At 43.3% G+C, this 20,459-nt stretch overlaps 1 protein-coding gene across 2 annotated transcripts; it reads left to right on the top strand.

Moving 5' to 3' along the window:
- The first annotated feature begins 18,418 nt into the window (after positions 1 to 18,418).
- FKBPL (FKBP prolyl isomerase like) lies at positions 18,419 to 20,179 on the top strand. Of its 2 annotated transcripts, none has more exons than XM_049875146.1 (2): positions 18,419 to 18,559; positions 18,850 to 20,179. In XM_049875146.1, the coding sequence occupies exon 2, from the start codon at positions 18,886 to 18,888 to the stop codon at positions 19,930 to 19,932; it is 1,047 nt and encodes a 348-aa protein (XP_049731103.1). In that variant the 5' UTR covers positions 18,419 to 18,559; positions 18,850 to 18,885; the 3' UTR covers positions 19,933 to 20,179. The 2 variants fall into 2 exon arrangements, with proteins under 2 accessions (XP_049731103.1, XP_049731104.1); XM_049875147.1 differs by having other exon boundaries at positions 18,419 to 18,577.
- The last annotated feature ends 280 nt before the right edge of the window (positions 20,180 to 20,459 follow it).

Here is a 20,459-nt window from a genome sequence, read left to right as displayed (position 1 = left end):
GATGGCCGAGCCCGGGGTAGCTGAACCCTAGGCGCGCAACCTGTTTTTTGCTAGTACACTCTCTTCTCTCCTTCACCCCAGTGTCCAACTATTTTCTTGCTAATCCCAGAACATCTACTCTTGTTGTTTTTGGAGTGAAATTTGGGGGATTTCCTATTTAGGAGTCTTCACCGTGGGATGAGAAACACTGTAAATACTCTGTTAATACTCCTCCGCAAGCGTCCCAGCCCCCGGGCAGCCGGGCAGAAGGGATCCCAGGCTATGGACCTCCCAGCCCTGGGAGGGGACCGGTCCGCTCCCCGCTCTTCACCACTGATCTCCACCTTGTTCTGGTGTGTGTGTGTGTGTGTGCGCGCGCGCGTGTGTGTGTGTGTGTGAACTTCGGAAAGACAGTATTAAAGAGATCACGTGGATTTACCACTCACAATTCCCAAAGATTGTGACCCACGAAGAAGCTGCCCTTCTCTTGGCTCCTCCTTTCACCTCCCTTCATCTCCCCTTCCAGGGAAAAAAAGAAAAGTGACAGAGACAAAAGTGTGAAGAGACATTCACAGGCTGCCAGAGAGACAGACACAAAAAGCGGTGTCAACAGGCAGCTTCCTAGGAATCCACCTGGGAAGACTTTGGGGTCCATTCTCAGTGGGGCTTCCTTTCCTCGGTGCCCCTTTTCCGCACCCTACCAGATTGGGTTTAGGGCTTTGGAGAAGGGGTGGGAGTTTACAAGAAGACCCAGGGATCTATGCCCAGAACACCAGAAAGGCAGGAGAAGAAAAGAGGACAGACCACTTGAGTGGGTCAGGGGTGGGGTAGCAGGGGCAGGGGAAAGATGCCAGCTGCCACAGCTGTTATCTTGTACCTGAGACCCATCTGTTGTAGTGTAGGCGGTACAGAGAAGGCAAAGGGGACAGAGGGGTGAAGTGAATAGACTCTCAAATACAGCTGGATCTAGTTGCCCATTTCTACCCTGAGGTAACCAGGAGGACTGGGGGCAAGGGGGCTGGACAAAAGGAGTGGGCTTTGTGTTTGGAGTTGTACATCTGTAGGGCAAGGTCCTAAAGAGTTGTCCCTGAATTTGTACATTCAGACTACATGCAGTCACAGTAAGGGTGCCGGTGAAACAGCAGCCCAGACAGCAGATGTGACCACTGACCTCATGGAGCCTACGGTCTAGAAGAGAAGGCATGCACTGAGACAAAGGACCCAGGAAGAGGTTGGGTGGGGTGTGGAAATCAGTGGTTCTCATTTGGACATTCTGGGTTTAATGAGCCTTCCTCACCAAACTGCTTGAAAATGGAATTCACATTTGCAGCTTTCACTTCCTCACCACCTACTTACTTTTTTTTCCCTTAAATAGGGAAGCATTGTTATTGGAGATGTATCTGGTTTCTTTCATACCCACTGTTTATTAACCCCTTGAGATCTGTTCCCACTCCCTACTGTACTGAAACTGTTCGCTCAAATGTACCCAGTGACCAAAGGTTACCGGAAGCCAAAATCAATGACATTTTCGCAGTACCCTGCCTCCCTGAATCCTCCCATGTTTGTCCCTTGGCCCTGGATTCCCTACTCCCTAGGACTCAGGAACAAGCTATCTCCACCAAACTAGTTGCTGTCAAGTCCTTTCCAACTCATGGCAACCCCTTGTATGTCAGGGTAGAACTGCTCTCCGTAAGATTTTCAATGGCTGATTTTTTGGAAGTAGATCTCCCAGACCTTTCTTCCAAGGGTAGGCTTGGACCTCCAACCATTTGGTTAGCAGTCTAGCACACTAACCATTTGCAGCACTCAGGGACTCCTCATCCTTCACACAAACCTCTAATCTTCCCTCCTTCCCCTCACTCCTTGTTTTGTTTTTGTTTTTTCTTCCCTTCCTAGGTGTCTATCTCTGGATTTAATTTATATCAGACTTTTCCTTGAAACACTGATCCACTCCAGACTCAGCCATCATTTCTAACCAAATGCTTCTCCAAGTTATATACTTACATGCAGACATTCTGGCAATGCCTGCGCAACAGCCACGTGGACTATCCTGCTGGTCTTCCAAACTTACCATGTTCCAAACCAAACTGATGAAACGTTATCAAAAACCTGCCCCCCAGTCTCCGTTAATGGCCTCGTTTCCTCAGTCACTCTTATCCGAAAACTCAGTGCTTTTGCCATCTCTCTCCTGCTCTACCTTTGGTGTACTATGAAACCCAGTCCATTTTGCTGCCACAGTATCTTTTGAATTTGTAATTTTCTGTTCACTCCTCAGCCCTTGCCGAAAAACAACCTCATTTAAGATTATTGCAACAGTTCCCTAGCAAGTCTTTCTACTTACTACCTCCTTTTATTCCAAGCCTCCGTCAATACTGCTGTCAGATGATCCTTCCTAAACACACTTCTTATGTAACTCCACTGCAAAAGCCCCTGAAGACTCCTTATTGCTTACTAAATTATTTACAAAATTTCAAACTGATCTTCAACCACTTCTATAATTTAAAATTACCCAGCTTTCTCCCTTCAACCTAATCTCCAGTTGTATTAGCCATCTAGTGCTGCTATAACAGAAATACCACAGGTGGATGACTTTAACGGAGAAATTTATTTCCTCACAGTAAAGTAGGCTAAAAGTCCAAATTCAGGGCGTCAGCTCCAGGGAAGGCTTTCTCTCTCTGTCAGCTCTGGAGGAACATCCTTGTCCTCAACCTTCCCCTGGTCAAGGAGCTTCTCAGAGGCAGGGACCCCAGGTCCAAAGGATGCGCTGTGCTCCTGGCACTACTTTCTTGGTGATATGAGGTCCCCCTGTCTGATATTGGCTTAAGACACTATCTAATCTTGTAGATTTCATCAATATAACTGCTACTAATCCATCTCATTTCATTAGAGTGACAGGATTTTCGACACATAGGGAAATCACATAAAATGGTGAACAATCACACAACACTGGGAGTCACAGCCCAGCTAAGTTGACAGATTTTTGGGGGGACACAATTCAGTCCACAACACCAGTCAAACTGAATTGCTTACCATTCCCACCTCCACGTCTTTGCCCAAACTGTTCCCATATCTTATATTTCTTCTCACCTCTGCCACTATAAAGTATATCGTTTACTACTTCTCAGGTGCTTCAGACCACCTCCAGGCTTTTTCTCACCATGTCCTCCTCACCCCCTTTATATTTGCCTTTCCACTTGGCCAAATTTTACCCATCTTTAAGGGCCTCCTCACTCCAGTAAGAAGGAATCCGTCTCTCCACTGGGTTAGACTAAAGCAGAGGGTTTCTAAACAGAACTCCAGGCATTCCTTGGAGCAATGAGACTCAACACTGACTACACATTACAATCATCTGGGGAGTTTTGAAAAATCCCAAAGCCCAGGTCACGTCCTAGGCCAATTAAATCAGAATCTCTTGGGGTGGGAGTCAGGCATTGGTATTTCTTTTTATATAATTTTTATTGTGCTTTAAGTGAAACTTTACAAATAAAGTGAGCCTCTCACATAAAAACTTATATACACCTTACTACCTACTCCCAATTACTCTCCCCCTGATGAGACAGCCCACTCTCTCCCTCAACTCTCTCTTTTCATGTCCATTTTGCCAGCTTCTAACCCCCTCTATCCTCTCATCTACGACCCAGGCAGAAGATGCCAACATACTCTCAAGTGTCCACCTGATCCAACAGGCTCACTCCTCATCAGCATCCCTGTCCAACCCATTCTCCAGTCCAATCCATGTCTGAAGAGTTGGCTTTGGGAATGGTTCCTGTCCTGGGCCAACAGAAGGTCTGGGGGCCATGATCGCCGGGGTCCTTCCAGTCTCAGTCAGACCATTAAGTCTGGTCTTTCTATGAGAATTTCGAGTCTGCATCCCACTGCTCTCCTGCTCCCTCAGGGGTTCCTTGTTGTGTTCCCTGTCAGGGCAGTCATCGATTGTAGCCGGGCACCATCTAGTTCTTCTGGTCTCAGGATGATGTAGTCTCTGGTTCATGTGGCCCTTTCTGTCTCTTGGGCTCATAGTTATCGTGTGACCTTAGTGTTCTTCATTCTCCTTTGATCCAGGTGGGTTGAGACCAATTGATGCATCCTAGATGGCTGCTTGCCAGCGTTTAAGACCCCAGACCCCACTCTTCAAAGTGGGATGCAGAATGTTTTCTTAATAGACTTTATTATGCCAAATGACCTAGATATCCCCTGAAACCATGGTCCCCAGACCCCTGCCCCTGCTACACTGGCCATCAAAGCATTCAGTTTATTCAGGAAACTTCTTTGCTTTTGGTTTAGTCCAGTTGTGCTGACCTCCCCTGTATTGTGTGCGGTCTGTCTTTCCCTTCACCTAAAGTAGTTCTTACCTACATACTCCTCTCCCACCCTTCCTCCCTCCCCCCTCTCCTAACCACAAAAGAATGTTTTCTTCTCAGTTTAAACTATTACTCAAGTTCTTATGATAGTGGTCTTATACAATGTTTCTCCTTTTGCAAATGACTAATTTCACTCAGCATAATGCCTTCCAGGTTCCTCCATGTTATGAAATGTTTCACAGGTTCTCACTGTTCTTTATCGATGTGTAGTATTCCGTTGTGTGAATATACCATAATTTATTTATCCATTCATCCGTTGATGGGCACCTTGGTTGCTTCCATCTTTTTGCTATTTTAAACAGTTCTGCAATAAACATGGGTGTCCATATATCTGTCCGTGTAAAGGCTCTTATTTCCCTAGGATATATTTGAAGGCTATTCATATCTTTAGCCCATTTTTTAATTGGGTTATTCGTCTTTTTGTAGTTGAGTTTTTGCAGTATCATGTAGATTTCAGAGATCAGGTGCTGATCAGAAATGTCATAGCTAAAAACTTTTTCCCAATCTCTGGGTAGTCTTTTTACTCTTTTGGTGAAGTCTTTGGATGAGCATAGGCGTTCGATTTTTAGGAGCTCCCAGTTATCTAGTTTTTCTTCTACATTCTTTATAATGTTTTGTATCCTGTTTATGCCATGTATTAGGGCTCCTAACGTTGTCCCTATTTTTTCTTCCATGATCTTTATCGTTTTAGATTTTATATTTAGGTCTTTGATCCATTTTGAGTTAGTTTTTGTGCATAGAGTGAGGTATGGGTCTTGTTTCATTTTTTTGCAGATGGATATCCAGTTATGCCAGCACCATTTCTTAAAAAGACTGTCTTTTCCCCATTTAACGGTTTTGGGGCCTTTGTCAAATATCAACTGCTCATATGTGGATGGATTTATGTCTCGATTCTCAATTCTGTTCCATTGGTTCATGTATCTGTTGTTGTACCAGTACCAGGCTGTTTTGACTACTGTAGCAGTATAATAGGTTCTAAAATCAGGTAAAGTAAGGCCTCCCACTTTGTTCTTCTTTTTCAGTTATGCCTTGTTTATCCGGGGCCTCTTTCCCTTCAATATGAAGTTGGTGATTTATTTCTCCATTTCATTAAAGAATGTCATTGGAATTTGGATCGGAATTGCATTAAATGTATAGATCACTTTTGGTAAATAAACATTTTTATAATGTTAAGTCTTCCTATCCACAAGCAAGGTATGTTTTTCCACTTACGTAAATCTCTTTTGGTTTCTTGCTGAAGTGTATTGTAGTTTTCTTTATATAAGTCTTTTACATCTCTGGTAAGATTTATTCCTAAGTATTTTATCTTCTTGGGGGCTACCGTAAATGGCATTGATTTGGTGATTTCCTCTTCGATGTTCTTTTTGTTGGTGTAGAGGAACCCAACAGATTTTGGGTTCTTCTATTAGTTTTAATAGTTTTCTGGAGGATTCCTTAAGGTTTTCCGTGTATAAGATCATGTCATCTGCAAATAGAGATGCTTTGACTTCTTCCCTGCCAATCTGGATGCCCTTTATTTCTTTATCTAGCCTAATTGCTCTGGTTAGGGCTTCCAGCACAATGTTGAATAAGAGTGGTGATAAAGGGCATCCTTGTCTGGTTCCCGATCTCAATGGGAATATTTTCAGGCTCTCTCCATTTAGGGTGATGTTGGCTGTTGGCTTTGTATAAATGCCCTTTATTATGTTTATGCATACCTGGTATGAATCCCACTTCGTCATGGTGAATTATTTTTTTGATATGTTGTTGAATTCTATTGGCTAGAATTTTGTTGAGGATTTTTCCATCTACGTTCATGAGGGATATAGGTCTATAATTTTCTTTTCTTGTGGTGTCTTTACCTGGTTTTGGTATCGGGGATATGGTGGCTTCATAGAATGAGTTAGGTAGTATTCCATCATTTTCTATGCTCTGAAATAGCTTTAGTAGTAGTGGTATTAACTCTTCTCTGAAAGTTTGGTAGAACTCTGCAGTGAAGCCATCCGGACCAGGGCTTTTTTTTGTTGGGAGTTTTTTGATTACCTTTTCAATCTCTTCTTTTGTTATGGGTCTATTGAGTTGTTCTACCTCTGTTTGTGTTAGTTTAGGTAGGTAGTGTGTTTCTAGGAATTCATCCATTTCTTCTAGGTTTTCAAATTTGTTTGAGTATAGTTTTTCATAGTAATCTGATATGATTCTTTTAACTTCAGTTGGGTTTGTTGTAATATCACCCATCTCATTTCTTTTTCAGGTTATTTCCTTCCTCTCCTGTTTTTCTTGTGTCAGTTTGGCCAACAGTTTACCAATTTTGTTGAGCTTTTCAAAAAAACAGCTTTTGGTCTTGTTAATTCTTTCAATTGTTCTTCTGTTTTCTATTTCATTTAGTTCAGCTCTGATGTTTATGACTTGTTTTCTTCTGGTGCCTGTGGGTTTCTTTTGTTGCTCTCTTTCTATTTGTTCAAGTTGTAGGGATAATTCTTTGATTTTGGCCCTTTCTTCTTTTTGGATGTTTGCATTTATTGATAGAAATTCGCCTCTAAGCACCCCCTTTGCTGTGTCCCAAAGGTTCTGAAAGGAAGTGTTTTCATTCTCTTTGGATTCTATGAATTTCTTTATTCTATCCTTAATGTCTTCTATAAATCCAGTCTTTTTTGAGCAGGGTATTGTTCCGTTTCCAAATGTTTTATTTCTTTTCCCTGCTTTTCCTGTTACTGATTTCCACTTTTATGGCCTTATGGTCAGAGAAGATGCTTTGTAATATTTCAATGTTTTGGATTCTGCTAAGGCTTGCTTTATGAACTAATACGTGGTCTATTCTAGAGAATGTTCCATGTGCACTAGAAAAGAAAGTATACTTGGTTGCTGTTGGGCGGAGTGTTCTGTATATGTCTACGAGATCAAGTAGGTTGATTGTGCCATTTAGATCTTCCGTGTCTTTATTGAGTTTCCTTCTGGATGTCCTGTCTTTCACCAAAAGTGGTGTGTTGAAGTCTCCTACTATTATTGTGGAGCTGTCTATCTCACTTTTCAACGCTGATAGAGTTTGTTTTATGTATCTTGCAGCCCTGTCATTGGGTGCATAAATATTTAATATGGTTATATCTTCTTGGCGTATTGTCCCTTTAATCATTATATAGTGTCCTTTCTTATCCTTTATGATGCATTTAACTTTAAAGTCTATTTTGTCAGAAATTAATATTGCCACTCCTGCTCTTTTTTGATTGTTGTTTGGTTGCTATATTTTTTCCATCCTTTGAGTTTTAGTTTATTTGTGTCTCTAAGTCTAAGGTGTGTCTCTTGTAGGCGGCATATAAACGGATCTTGTTTTTTAATCCATTCTGCCACTCTCTGTCTCTTTGTTGGTGCATTTAGTCCATTTACATTCAGGGTAATTATGGATAGGTATGAATTTAGTGCTATCATTTTGATGTCCTTTTTTGTGTGTTGTTGACAGTTTCTTCTTCCCACTTAATTTTATGGCTGAGTAGATTATATATTGTCCTTTCCTCATATTTGTTGTTGTTGATTTGTTTCTGCTGAGTCTCTTTTTTTCTTGTATTTTATTTTGATGAGTAAGATAGTTTGTCTCCTTTGTGGTTACCTTTACCTCTATTTTTCTAAATTTAAAACTAACTTTTATTTCTTCGTATCGCCGTATCTTTCTCTCCATAGGGAAGGTGTATGTTTACATTTCTCAGTCCCTCTTTATTATTCTAATGTTGTCTTCTTTTATATAATAACGTCGGTGTTACCCTGTTTTGAGCTTTTTATTTATTTATTTTATAATCTCGCTTTGTTTTTTTGGATTTCCCTGTCTGGGTTGACTTCTGGTTGCTCTGCCCCATGTTCTAGTCTTGGGTTGATACCTGATATGATTGATTTTCTAACCAAAAAACTCCCCTTAGTATTTCTTGTAGTTCTGGTTTGGTTTTTATGAATTCCCTAAACTTGTGTTTATCTGGAAATGTCTTAATTTCACCTTCATATTTAAGAGACAGTTTGCTGGATATATGATTCTTGGCAGGCAATTTTTTTCCTTCAATTTTTAAAATATGTCATGCCATTGCTTCTTGCCTGCATGGTTTCTGCTGAGTAGTCCGAGCTTATTCTTATTGGCTCTCCTTTGTAGGTGACTTTTCGTTTATCCCTCGCTGCTCTTATAATTCTCTTTACCTTTGGTTTTGGCAAGTTTGATTATAATATGTCTTGGTGACTTTCTTTTAACATCTACCTGATGTGGAGTTTGATGAGCATCTTGGATAGATATCTTCTCATCTTTCTTGATATCAGGGAAGTTTTCTGCCAAGAAATCTTCAACAATTCTCTCTGTATTTTCTGTTATCCCTCCCTGTTCTGGTACTCCAATCACTCGTAGCTTATTTCTCTTGATAGAGTCCCACATGATTCTTACGGTTTCTTCATTTTTTTTTTAATGCTTTTATCTGATTTTTCTTCAAATATATGATTTAACTTCACATTCAGAAATTCTAGCTTCTACTTCCTCAATTCTGCTCCTCTGACTTTCTATTGAGTTGTCTACTTCTGTGATTTTATTGTTAATCTTCTGAATTTCTGATTGCTGCCTGTCTATGGAGTTTTCTAGCTTATTAAGCTTTTATTTATGTTCCTGAATAATCTTTCTAATTTCTTCAATTGCTTTATCTGTGTGTTCCTTGGGCTGTTCTGCGTATTGTCTCATTTCCTTCCTGATGTCTTGAAGGGTTCCGTATATTAAACTTTTGTATTCTGCGTCTGGTAATTCCAGGAACGCACTTTCATCTAGAAGATCCCTGGATTCTTTGTTTTGAGAGCCTGTTGAGGTGATCATGGTCTGTTTCTTTACATGGCTTGATATTGACTGTTGTCTCGGAGCCATCTATAAGTTATTGTATTAGTTTATGCTTGCTTACTGTGTCATAGCTTCTTGCTTTCTTTTGTTTTCGTATCCCCCTATGGGTTGCTTGAGTGAGTTAGCTTAATTATTTTCGCCTTTGGAGCTCTGGTGTCCTGTCCCCAGATGGCTAGAGCTGTTATCAGGTATATCAGTCTAGAAGTCCATTCAGTTTTCTTGTGTGAATTCAGCTCAGGTTTCCAGGTAGCTGATCATCAAGTGTGTGGTACAGGCTCTGTCCTACAGTCTTAGAGGGGCAGGGGTGACTGGCGTATATACCCGTATCTGATTGCAGCAGGAAGTCATGCTCTGAACAAGGCAGGGGGCTGAGAACCAACCCTCAAGCGTCTCTGAGGAAAGCGTGTCCCTGTTCCCTAGAGTGTGCAGGTGGGTGGGTTCTGCAGACAGACCATGGGCACCCAAAGGTTTTGGTTGTAAGGACTGGGAGGTACCAGTTATCTTTGGACCCATGTCACTGGTGGCTGGGTGACCTGAGTAGAGCTACCAGTCTTTAGGTCCCTGATGTGGGTAGGTGAGAACTTTGTTTAATAGGCAAAGCAATGTCAAACATCAAACACCCACTTCTCCACTGCACAGCTGAAATGGTTGGAGTCTGCCAACAAGGGCCTATTCTTCCGAAGTAGTCCCACTCAGGTCCATGCAGAAGGGAAAGGTGCTCAAAGTCCACGAAGAGTTTATGCCTGGACAGGAGCTGCTTCTGTCCTGAGTTCCCCCAGTTAGTGCAGCTAGCAAATTAACTTTTCCCCCAAATGCAAATTTTTTCCTTCCCCAAGGCCGGGAGGATGGCTCTTGGTGCTCAACAGTGCCTATCTCAGGCCCAGGGAATTCACCTGCTGAAGCCAGTTTTGCGGGTGGGGGAGTGCGTTAAAATATAGGCAAGCACTTAGTTTTTGCCGAGAGCACCTTTCTCCTCAGGTTCTGGAGGTATGAGTAGGCTGTGTGGCTGGCTGCTTCCCCCTGAGGAAACTGCTGCCAAACGCTAGTACCAGCCCACGGCCTCCACTCCAGGAATGGTGCCTGAGAGCTCCCCAAGATTCAGGTCCGGTCACTCCTCTCTGCTTCTGAACTGTCTCTTCCCCCCTCTGCCCCTCAGTTTGTTTTCTAAGATTGCCTTTGAAACTTAGGGCTCCAGCTTGTCACAAATATACTCATTTCAGTTGTTTTTTTGGGTCTTTGTTGTAAAGAGGGCTCACCGGCAGCTGCTGTCTATTCCACCATCTTGGCTCCGCCTCCAGGCGTCAGTATTTTTTAAGACTCTAGGGTGATTCCAAAGGACAGCCAAGGTTGGGAATCACAGATTCATTGAGGTCACCTCAGGACTACCAAGGGGGAGGAAAAAAAAACAGAGAGAGACAATTTGTCTCTGTTCACCTAAAGTAACAGAGGAAAAAGGAGCATCAAGAATAGAAGGAGAAGTAATTGCCTCCATAAACAACTGCCTCCTTTGCCAGGAGACCAGAAAAACTGTATTGTGCCAGGCTACCATTACTGAACATTTTGATCAAGATTCTATAGAAGAATCCTGATCAAAAGGTGGAAACTGCAGAACAGAACTTCAAATTCTCACAGACTCAGACTTGCTGAAGCCATGAAGGTTGGATGAATCCCTGAAACTATTGCCCTAAGATAATCTTTAAACCTTAAACCAAAAATATATATTAAAGTCTTCTTAAAATCAAACAATAGTTTAACTTTTACCTAGTAAACAAGGCCTGCTTTGAGCATTAAGGTCTTTTAAGAACTATATGTGATCAAATTGTCAACAGCAACTTGAAAGATTAGATAAAAACCTTAGAGGAGAGTGAATTTATGTTAATAGAGGAGGAATGACTCCAAAAAGGAGGGTGAGACTGGTCAAACAACTCAAGAAATGTAATCAATGTCACTAAATGGTACACGTAGAAACTGTTGATTTGGTGCATGTTTTGTTATGCATATTCTCAACAACAATAACAACAAAAAATTGTTGTCTAGTTGACTCTGTCTCATGGTGACCCCATGTGTGTCAGAGTAGAACTGTGCCCCAGAGGGTTTTCAATGGCTGATTTTTTCGGAAGCACTTCACAAGGCTTTTCTTCCAAGGCACCTCTGGGTAGACTTGAACAGGCGACCTTTTGGTTAGTAGCCAAGTGTGTTAACCATTTGTATCACCCAGGAAGTCTACCAAGCGGGAAAGGAGAGGCCAAAAGAAGTGGCTTCAGCCAGAGAAACTTTCTTTAGGAGAAAGGTATCTGTGTCTAAACCCATTATTCACTTTATCTGCATTTTTTTCATTTCTTCCCATGTGATATCTTGATGTATGCACCTTACCTCGTAAGCCACTTAAGGGCTGGAACCAAATTTGGTTTATCTATGGTTTACAGATCCTCATCAGGTAAAACTTGTACTACGAATCTTTGAACACAGTTGAATTGAAAGCAATTGGGCAGAGGGAGGAGTGAATGAAAAGGGCTTCTCCCATGTCTATTTAGGAATCCTTGGGTGGTGCAAATGGTTAACACACTTGATTGGAGGGAGGTTCGAGTCCACCCAGAGGCACTTCAAAAAAAAGGCCTGGTGATCTACTTCTGAAAAATCTGCCATTGAAAATTCTGTGGACCACAGCTCTACTCTAATACACATGCGTCTCCAAGAGTCAGAGTCAAATCCATGGCAACTGGTTACTGATTATATCTCTTCACCTCACCCAGACTCCTTCCTCAGGGGGAAACACAGTATTCCAATCTGATTCTCCTACCACCTTAATCCAATACCCTCTGAAAGTAGTGCTCTTGGTTTTACACCCGTATTGACTGAGACTCCATCCTCCAGAAAAGGCTCTGGCCTCCTTTAACGTTTACTTGGTAGTTCTGATTTCCCCCGGAATTCAATCCTGGGTCAGCGCTTCCCCCCTGCCCCCTTCATGGAAGATTCAGCACTTGGCTCATTGTCATTCTCTCTACCAGCACTTCTGTCTCTGTTATTTCATTATTTTTGATGGCTCCAATATCCATGGAGATAATCCATTCATTACTTTGGTCAACTGCTTGCTTTCCTCACCTCCAATGATCTGTTACCCTCTCTCCCCAGTCACTTTCTATGTCATACCTTTAACTTGGTTACCACCACTAACTGCCATACCTCTAAAAATCTCATCTTTTCATGTCATCCCTCCAGTACCCCTATTCCAAAAATTCTTCAACCCCACCTAGCTCTCCCATCTATTAACGCTATCACTATTCATCGCTATTGGATAGCTTCAATTTCTCACTTGGTTCATTGTCTTAGTCATCTGGTACTGCTATAACAAAAACACCACAAGTGGATGGCTTTAACAAAGAGAAATTTATTCTCTCACAGTCTAATAGGTTACAAGTTCAAATTCACGGTGTCAGCTCCAGGTGAAGGCTTTCTCTCTTCTTTGGCTCTGGAGGAAGGTCCTTGTCCTCAATCTTCCCCTGGTCAAGGAGCTTCTCAGGCACAGGAACCCCAGGTCCAAAGGATGCACTCTGCTCCTGGTGCTGCTTTCTTGGTGGTATGAGGTCCCCAAGTCTCTGCTTGCTTCTTTTTCCTTTTATCAGGATCAGGGAGGTGACCTGAGTAAGGGTGGTGTTACAATCCCACCCTAATCCTCTTAACATAAAATTACAGTCACAAAATGGAGAACAACCACACAATACTGGGAATCATGGCCTAACCAAGTTGAGAGACACATTTTTGGGGCACATAATTCAATCCATCACACTCATCATTTGGTTTAGACTCCATAGTTCAATGCTGTAATTACCCCTCAGTCTTCACCCTATATTCTGTTGACCCCTCTGCTTTTGATACACTTTGTTGTTGTTGGTTGCCATCAAGTCGATTCTGACTCATGGCAACCCTATGTGTGCAGAGTAGAACAGCTGCATAGGGTTTTCAAGGCTCTGACCTTTTGGAAGCAGATCACCAGGCCTGTCTTCTGAGGCGCCTCTGGGTGGGTTTGAACTGTCAACCTTTCAGCCAGTAGTAACTTGACAGTAGCTAGTAGCGCTTAACAGTTTGTGCTACCCAGATGCTCCCGATGCACTTTAACCCTGATCAAATCCAACTCTGCCTGCTCCAACAGCTGAATGTGCCTGGGGAAAAACACACAATCATGCTGACTGGTCTCACTTCCATTGGGCCTGCAAGCCCACATTTTCTTAGTCGGTTCACATCGCCAAATTCAAAGATCACAATTTCACAAGATGACGACTTCTCTTCCCATTTCGGTGAGAAAATGGAAGGTTTCAGAAAACAACTTCCTCATGGTCCTATCCCAAATCCACCAGCCTACCTGTATCTCTGCTGTATTTACTGCCTTCTCCCTGTCACCACAAAGAAAGTGGTCTGTCCGCCCCACCCCCGGGTCTGTGAACTGAGGCCCCATTCCTTCTTACCTGCTAAGAGATGTGGCTTCTGAAGTTATCTCGCATCTCTTCTGCATGATCAATTTTCTCCTCTTTTCTGAAACATTCCCATTATTATATAAACATGCTAAAATATGCTTGGTCTTTGAAGGAGAAAACAAAACAAAACCTCTTTTGATACTTATCTGTGTAGTAAAACATAACATTCAGAATAGTGGTTACACTTTGGTGAGAAAGAAGATCTCATTGGGGAGAGACACCCAGGGAGATTCACTGATATTGGGGATATTTTCTTAAGCTCTATGATGTTCATTTAACTATTCTTTGTAATATATATGTATATTATACATGCATGCGTAAGGCATCCAGGTGGTGCAATGGTTAAAGGCTCAGCTGCTAATCAAAAGGTTGGCCGTTCGAAGCCATCCAGCAGCTCCATGGGAGAAAGATCTGGCAATCTGCTCCTGGCAATCTGCCTCTGTGAAGATTACTGCCAAGAAACCCCTATGAGGTAGTTCTACTCTGTCACGTGGAATTGCTGGCACACAACCACACTGACTGGTACAGAGGAGACCGTCAATAAAGACTTGTTGAATGACTAAATGAATAAGTAGCTCATGGAGTTGTGTGAGGAGAAGATGAGGTAAAATATATGAGACATTTATCACAATGTCTGGCACGTGCTGAGTGTTTGGTAAAGAGCAGCTCTTATCATTAAACATTTCACTGCTGCAAAGTCGGCCTTTCCCTGCTTTTAAAGGGAGCACAAGCAAAATGTTTCAGGAGCAAAGAGGAGGGAGGGACCATTTTGACACAAATTCCAGCAGAACTGAAAACCACAGAAACCACCAAAGCTAAACACAAGGGGAAATTTATTTAGCCTTTGGAAGACCAGAATTTTTGTGTCACATTTGATGATAAATGGCAGAAAATAAGTGCAGCATATGGTTTCATGTGGTAAGTATGGAACGCAGGGAAATGTGAGGGTGTAGAAACTTCCAGCCGGCTTGACGCCTGGTGAACAGCACCACAAACGAATATTCTGGGAAAGCTGAGGTTAACACACCGGAGATGAATAATACTGAGTGTAAAGTGGCTTTGCTTTCTTTATCTTTCCTGCCTCATGCAGGCTCCTCCATCTAAAAAAAAAAAAAAAAATCCCTTCAACCCCTTCAATCTCTGCATGTCAAAATTGTGCCCACCCTTCAAAACTCAACTCTCCAAATGCCTTCATGATTTTTCAGATCACTCCGTTGGAAATATCCTCTGCCACTTGTCCCTTTTGCCCTCGTACCTGGGGCATTTATTAACTATGACTCTTTATTCATATTAGACTGCTGGTAAGGATCCTGTTGAATTTCATTGATGAATTCCAGGTATTCAGTAAGGATTATTGAAGGAGTAGAAAAAGACTCCAACTATTTAGAGGGCAAGTGTCATATGTGTGAGGGGACAACACCAACCAACCACACCTCACAAACTACCTTGCACCAGCTTTTGGACCTCTCCTTAGGCTCTGCCTTTGGTTTAGATTTTTTTTTAATATGCAAAAAGTGTAGTTTATTTTTTTAAGGAAGCTGTCTATATAATTCTGTGCTTTTCTATTGTGGTAAAATATATACAACCAAACATTTACCATTTCAACATTTTTTACATGTACAATTCAGTGACTCTATTCATGTTGTGCAACCATTATCCATTTCCAATTTTTTTCAACACCTTGCAGAAACTCAGTGCTCCCTAAGCAATGACTCCCCCTCCCCCCTCCCACCCATCTTTGGTAACCACTAATAAACTTTGGTCTCTATACACTTGCCTATTCTAGATATTTCATGTAAGTGAGATTACACAATATCTGTCCCTTTGTGACTGACTTATTTCAGTAAGCATAATGTTGTCAAGGTTCATTCATGTCATAGCAAGTATCAGGACTTCATCCCTCTTTATGGCTGGATAATATTCCATTGTATGTATATTCCACATTTTGTTTATCAGTTCATCTGTTGATGGACATTTAGGTTGTTTCCACCTTGTGGCTATTGTGAACAGTGCTGCAATGAGCATTGCTGTGCAGGTTTCTGTTTGTGTTTATGCTTTCAATTCTTTTGGTTATGTAACTAAGAGTGAAATTGTTGGGTCATATGGTAGTTCTTTAAGTTTTTGAGGAACCTCCTGACGATTTTCCACTGTGCCTGCACCATTTTACAATCCCACCAGCTATGGAGGAAGGTTACAATTTCTCAACATCCTCACCAACAGCTGTTGTATTACATTTTATTTTAAATCATAGCCATCCTAATGGGCGTGAGGTGGTATTTTATTGTTGTTTTATTTTGCATTTCCCTAATGACTAATGATGCTGAGCATTTTTTCATGCGTTTATTGGCCATTTGCATATCTTCTTTGGTGGAATGTCTATACAAGTCCTTTGCCCATTTTTTGATTGGGTGGTCTGTCTTTTTGTCATTAAGTTGTAGGAGTTCGTAATACATTCTGGATATCAGGTTAGATCTTTAATGAAGGCAAAACTGTGCCCTTGTTGGGTAAGGCAAGGAAAGAAGCAGAATGTGGCCAGATCCTCTGACATAATGAGAGTCCAGGGACAGGAAGCTGGGAGAGAACAAGCAATGTGAGTCAGTCAACGTTCACACAGTATCTACACTTTGGGGGAGAGCCCTTATACTCTTTTCCATTTCTGAGTATTTACATGGTGGAACCTATCTAGTCTTGTTATTCTCAAGCTGAAACCTGGGGAGAATCTGTAGATTCGTGCATATCTTCTCTGGGGACCCCTGAGTCTTCTTCTAAAGATTTAAAATTTTGTGTTTTTGATGGGTGACCTTTTAAAAAACAAAAATATTTGCATTTTGGATGATTTGAATTACTCTTTCAGGGACTTGAGTTCTTATGTTTGTATTTGTATTTACAATCACAATGGTGTCAAGGAATCACCTAAAGAGACAAAACTGACCATTTAATTCAGTTTTTCTCAATTTGAGGCCTACGGGTATGGTTCTCTGAGGTCCAGTGCCAACTCATTCATTAGATAACAGCAAAAATATTGCCTTCTCAAGGAATATTACCTCATTGCCATTATCTACATTCACAGCACCTCACACTTCTTCAAATCACTGTAATTACTTACTCTATTTGACCAGAATATAGGCTCCATGAGGCCACGAACTGTGTCTGTCTCATTCACCTATGTGTTCCCAGTTCCTAGCATGCTGCCTGGCACATAGCAGGTACTCAATAAACATTTGTTGAATGAATGAATGGGGAAGCAATTGAAACACAAACGAAATAGGAAACAAGGTTCTTGCCCTGTGGAATCTACTGGAACTGAAAAGCACACACACAAAACAACTAGAGAACATTAGAAAATAATACATTTGTAACAGAGTACAGTTTCTTTTAGTACAGAGAAGCTGATCGTTGATGGGTCATTGTAGTGACTCTCTTAGTTAAGACACACATAATACACATTAGCAATCTTTGTCCAGGGATTAGGATGTAATCAAATCCTACGTGACTCATTCTAGACTGCCAGCCTTTCCCTGAAATGGAAAGGAGAAAGGGGAGGGAGAAAAGGTGGATTAATTTTCAGTGGGAGCCCACAGAGTCCAAGCATCAGAGTAGTGGTGACCCAGCCTGTACAGAGCTCTGGACAAGTAAGGCTAAATCACAAAAGGGAGGATGAGGACCAGTTCTCCACTGCTACATCAGTGGAGCAGGTTATACCAGTTACATGTGCAAAATGTAGGACAAACTGAAGGGGGACAGAGCAAGGAGTGAATAGAATGGGATGAAGTTATTCTAACCAAAAACCAAACCCAGTGCTGCCGTCGAGTGGATTTCGACTCAGAGCAACCCTATAGGACAGAGTAGAACTGCCCCATAGCGTTTCCAAGGAGCCTGGCAGATTCGAACTGTCAACCCTTTGGTTAGCAGCCGTAGCACTTAACCACTACACCACCAGGGTTTCCAAAGTTATTCTAGAATCATGTTATTCAAAGTGTGATCCATGGACCAGCAGCACCAGCATCATTTGAGACCTCGTTAGACATGCAGAATCACAGGTCCCACCTCAGACCTCCTATATTATAATCTGCAAGTTAACAAGTTCCCCAGGTGATATGTGGGCACATTAAAGTTAGAGAGAAGCACTAAGATTTCTTGATATAGAAGAGCTGGAAAAGCCACAATGGCTATGATAGAAAAGGTAAAGAGAAGCCTCAGGTGGCTCTCCAAGGGGAATAGGGCTGTTAGGAAGAAAGAGACTTGAGGGTTTATCTTGGAGCACCCTGGGACTGAACGGTCTAAGGAGCAGACCTGGATGGGAGCCCTGGTGGTGCAGTGGTTAAAACTCGGCTGCTAACCAAAAAGTCTACCAGCTGCTTTTGGAAACCCTATGGGGCAGTTATGGGGCAGTAGTTCTACTCAGTACTACAGGCTCGCTACGAGTAGAAATCGGCTCGACGGCAACGGTTATTTTTTTTGGCGGGGGGAGGGGGGAGCCCGAAACAGTGAATAATAATATCACAGGTGGTCCTGAGGTCTGCCAGAAAAAAGGACTGGCCTGCCGCGACTATCATTCGCCACCACCTCCGCCACCCCCGACTCCATCTTCATTCGCCCCAGTCTCCCCCCATTCCAGGACTCCTTCAGACGTAGACTCCAACCAACGTGGCCGGTCAGAACCCTGGCCTAGATCGGTTGCTAAGGCCTGAGGCTTGCCGGTTGGGGGGGAAATGATGTCACGCTCAGTGGGCGGGGTAACCAGATTCCTCCCTCCCCCCGATTGGCTGGCAGGAATTTGAGTTGATTCGCCGTCTTGCGGACTCCAGGGTTCGCTGACAGCTTCTTTCCGGCTTGCTCGTAGCCTCCCGGGCAATCCTCTCCGCATGGGGCAAGACTCTGAGGACCGTACTCAGTGAGCTCTAGCTTTGGAAGGAGAGGTAATTCGAACGGTCCAGGTATTGCACGAGGATAGGCTTTTCGGTCTCTTGGACTTTTTGATCCGACTGCTTTCCGTAGTTGGGGCGGCTACTAGAACCGCGCGAGGAATTGTGGAATTTATAGTTTTAGATTAGATCGCGGTGTGTCGGAAGCTGGAATAGGGCAGAGAATTTGGGAGTGGGTGGATTGAGGACTTTCAGCACCGGGGGCCTGGTTCTCAGAGGGACGGGCGAGAGAGGAAATCTAAATAAGAATTCTGCAATTAGCATTGTTTTGATTTTCTTTTCAGCTGCTGACCTAAATCTGGTCCCTTCTCTCTGGCCAAATGGAGATGCCACCAGACCAACCAAAGGGAGAAGAAGACACCTCACAAGCGCAACAACAATGGAAAAAGAACTCCCAGAAGAACCTTGATTCAACTTCTCAGATTAGGCAGCAGCCCAGAGACCCTCCTACTGAAATCCTTGAGCTGGGCGAATGCCCAGATCCAATCAGTCAAATTCTAGAAAATCCTCAAGGGACTGAAAAACTGGCCGCTGAACTTGAAGGAGACTTTGATAAGTCTCATGGATCAGCCAGTGATCTACAGCCCCTTCAAGCTTCTAATTTCTGGCACTGTCCTGATGGGAGCTTTGTCAAGAAGATAGTAACCAGTGGCCGAGGCTTGGATAAACCCAAGCTGGGCTCCCGCTGCCGGGTACTGGTTTGGGGGCTTCCTTTTGGGTCAGGACTGCCAGAGGGCTGGACAGAGCTAACTTTGGGAATAGGGCCATGGAGGGAGGAAACTTGGGGAGAGCTCCTAGAGAAATGTTTGGAGTCCATGCGTAAAGGTGAGGAGGCAGAGCTTCAGCTCCCTGGGCACTCTGGACCACCTGTCAGGCTCACACTGGCCTCTTTCACTCAGGGCCGGGACTCTTGGGAGTTGGAGGCCAGCGAGAAGGAGGCCCTGGCCAGGGAAGAACATGCTCAAGGCACAGAATTATTTCGAGCTGGGAACCCTAAAGGCGCTGCCCGATGCTATGGACGGGCTCTTCGGCTGCTGCTGACTTTACCCCCACCTGGTCCTCCAGAACGCACTACCCTTCACGCCAATCTGGCTGCCTGTCAGCTGCTGCTAGGGCAGCCCCAGCTGGCAGTCCAGAGCTGTGACAGGGTGCTGGAGCGAGAGCCTGGCCATTTGAAGGCCTTGTACCGAAGAGGGGTTGCCCAAGCCGCCCTTGGGAACCTGGAAAAAGCAACTGATGACCTGAAGAAGGTGCTGGCGGTAGACACAAAGAACCGGGCAGCTCAAGAGGAGCTGGGGAAGGTGGTCATTCAGAGGAAGAAACAGGATGCTGGGCTGGCTCAGGGTCTACGCAAGATGTTTGGCTGATTAAAGCTCAACGTTAAAACAGACAGAAACCTGTGACTTGTGGTCTGTCTGTCAGACTTTGGCGGGTGGGGGGGGGCATAGAGGGAGAGTTTCACCCCATATCCCATCCCCAGCTTTTGTCTTCCTAGAGGAGATAGCAGTGCTCTCGTTGCACCTCCTTTCCTTTTAAAATTTTTACATGGTTACGTGTGCTTCATTTGGTGGGGGGAGGGCTTATCCTTTTCCGACGTCTAGGTAGCTGTCTGAACTTAAAAACTTAGGAATGGTTGAGGGAGATGACGGAGCTTTAAAGCCTGGGAACTGCAACTCCCAAGAGGCTTTTTAATTCCTCGGACCGTTTAGCGCATGCGCAAATTTTACACCCGGGGACGGTGGAACCGCTGCCCGCCTTCTGCCGTGCTCCTATTGGCCGGGGCTATACGGCCACCTTGTCTATGGATCCATGTACTCAGCACCCCGGTGTCTTACTGGTCGGTACAGCTTCCGGGACGCCCCTTTTTTCTCCAAGAGTCAACTGATTAGTTGAC

The sequence above is a fragment of the Elephas maximus genome, chromosome 1 (genome assembly GCF_024166365.1).
Source record: "Elephas maximus indicus isolate mEleMax1 chromosome 1, mEleMax1 primary haplotype, whole genome shotgun sequence".
Taxonomy (NCBI): domain Eukaryota; kingdom Metazoa; phylum Chordata; class Mammalia; order Proboscidea; family Elephantidae; genus Elephas; species Elephas maximus.
The sequence above is the reverse complement of the archived record's forward strand: the minus strand, read 5'-3'. Positions and strand labels throughout refer to the sequence as shown.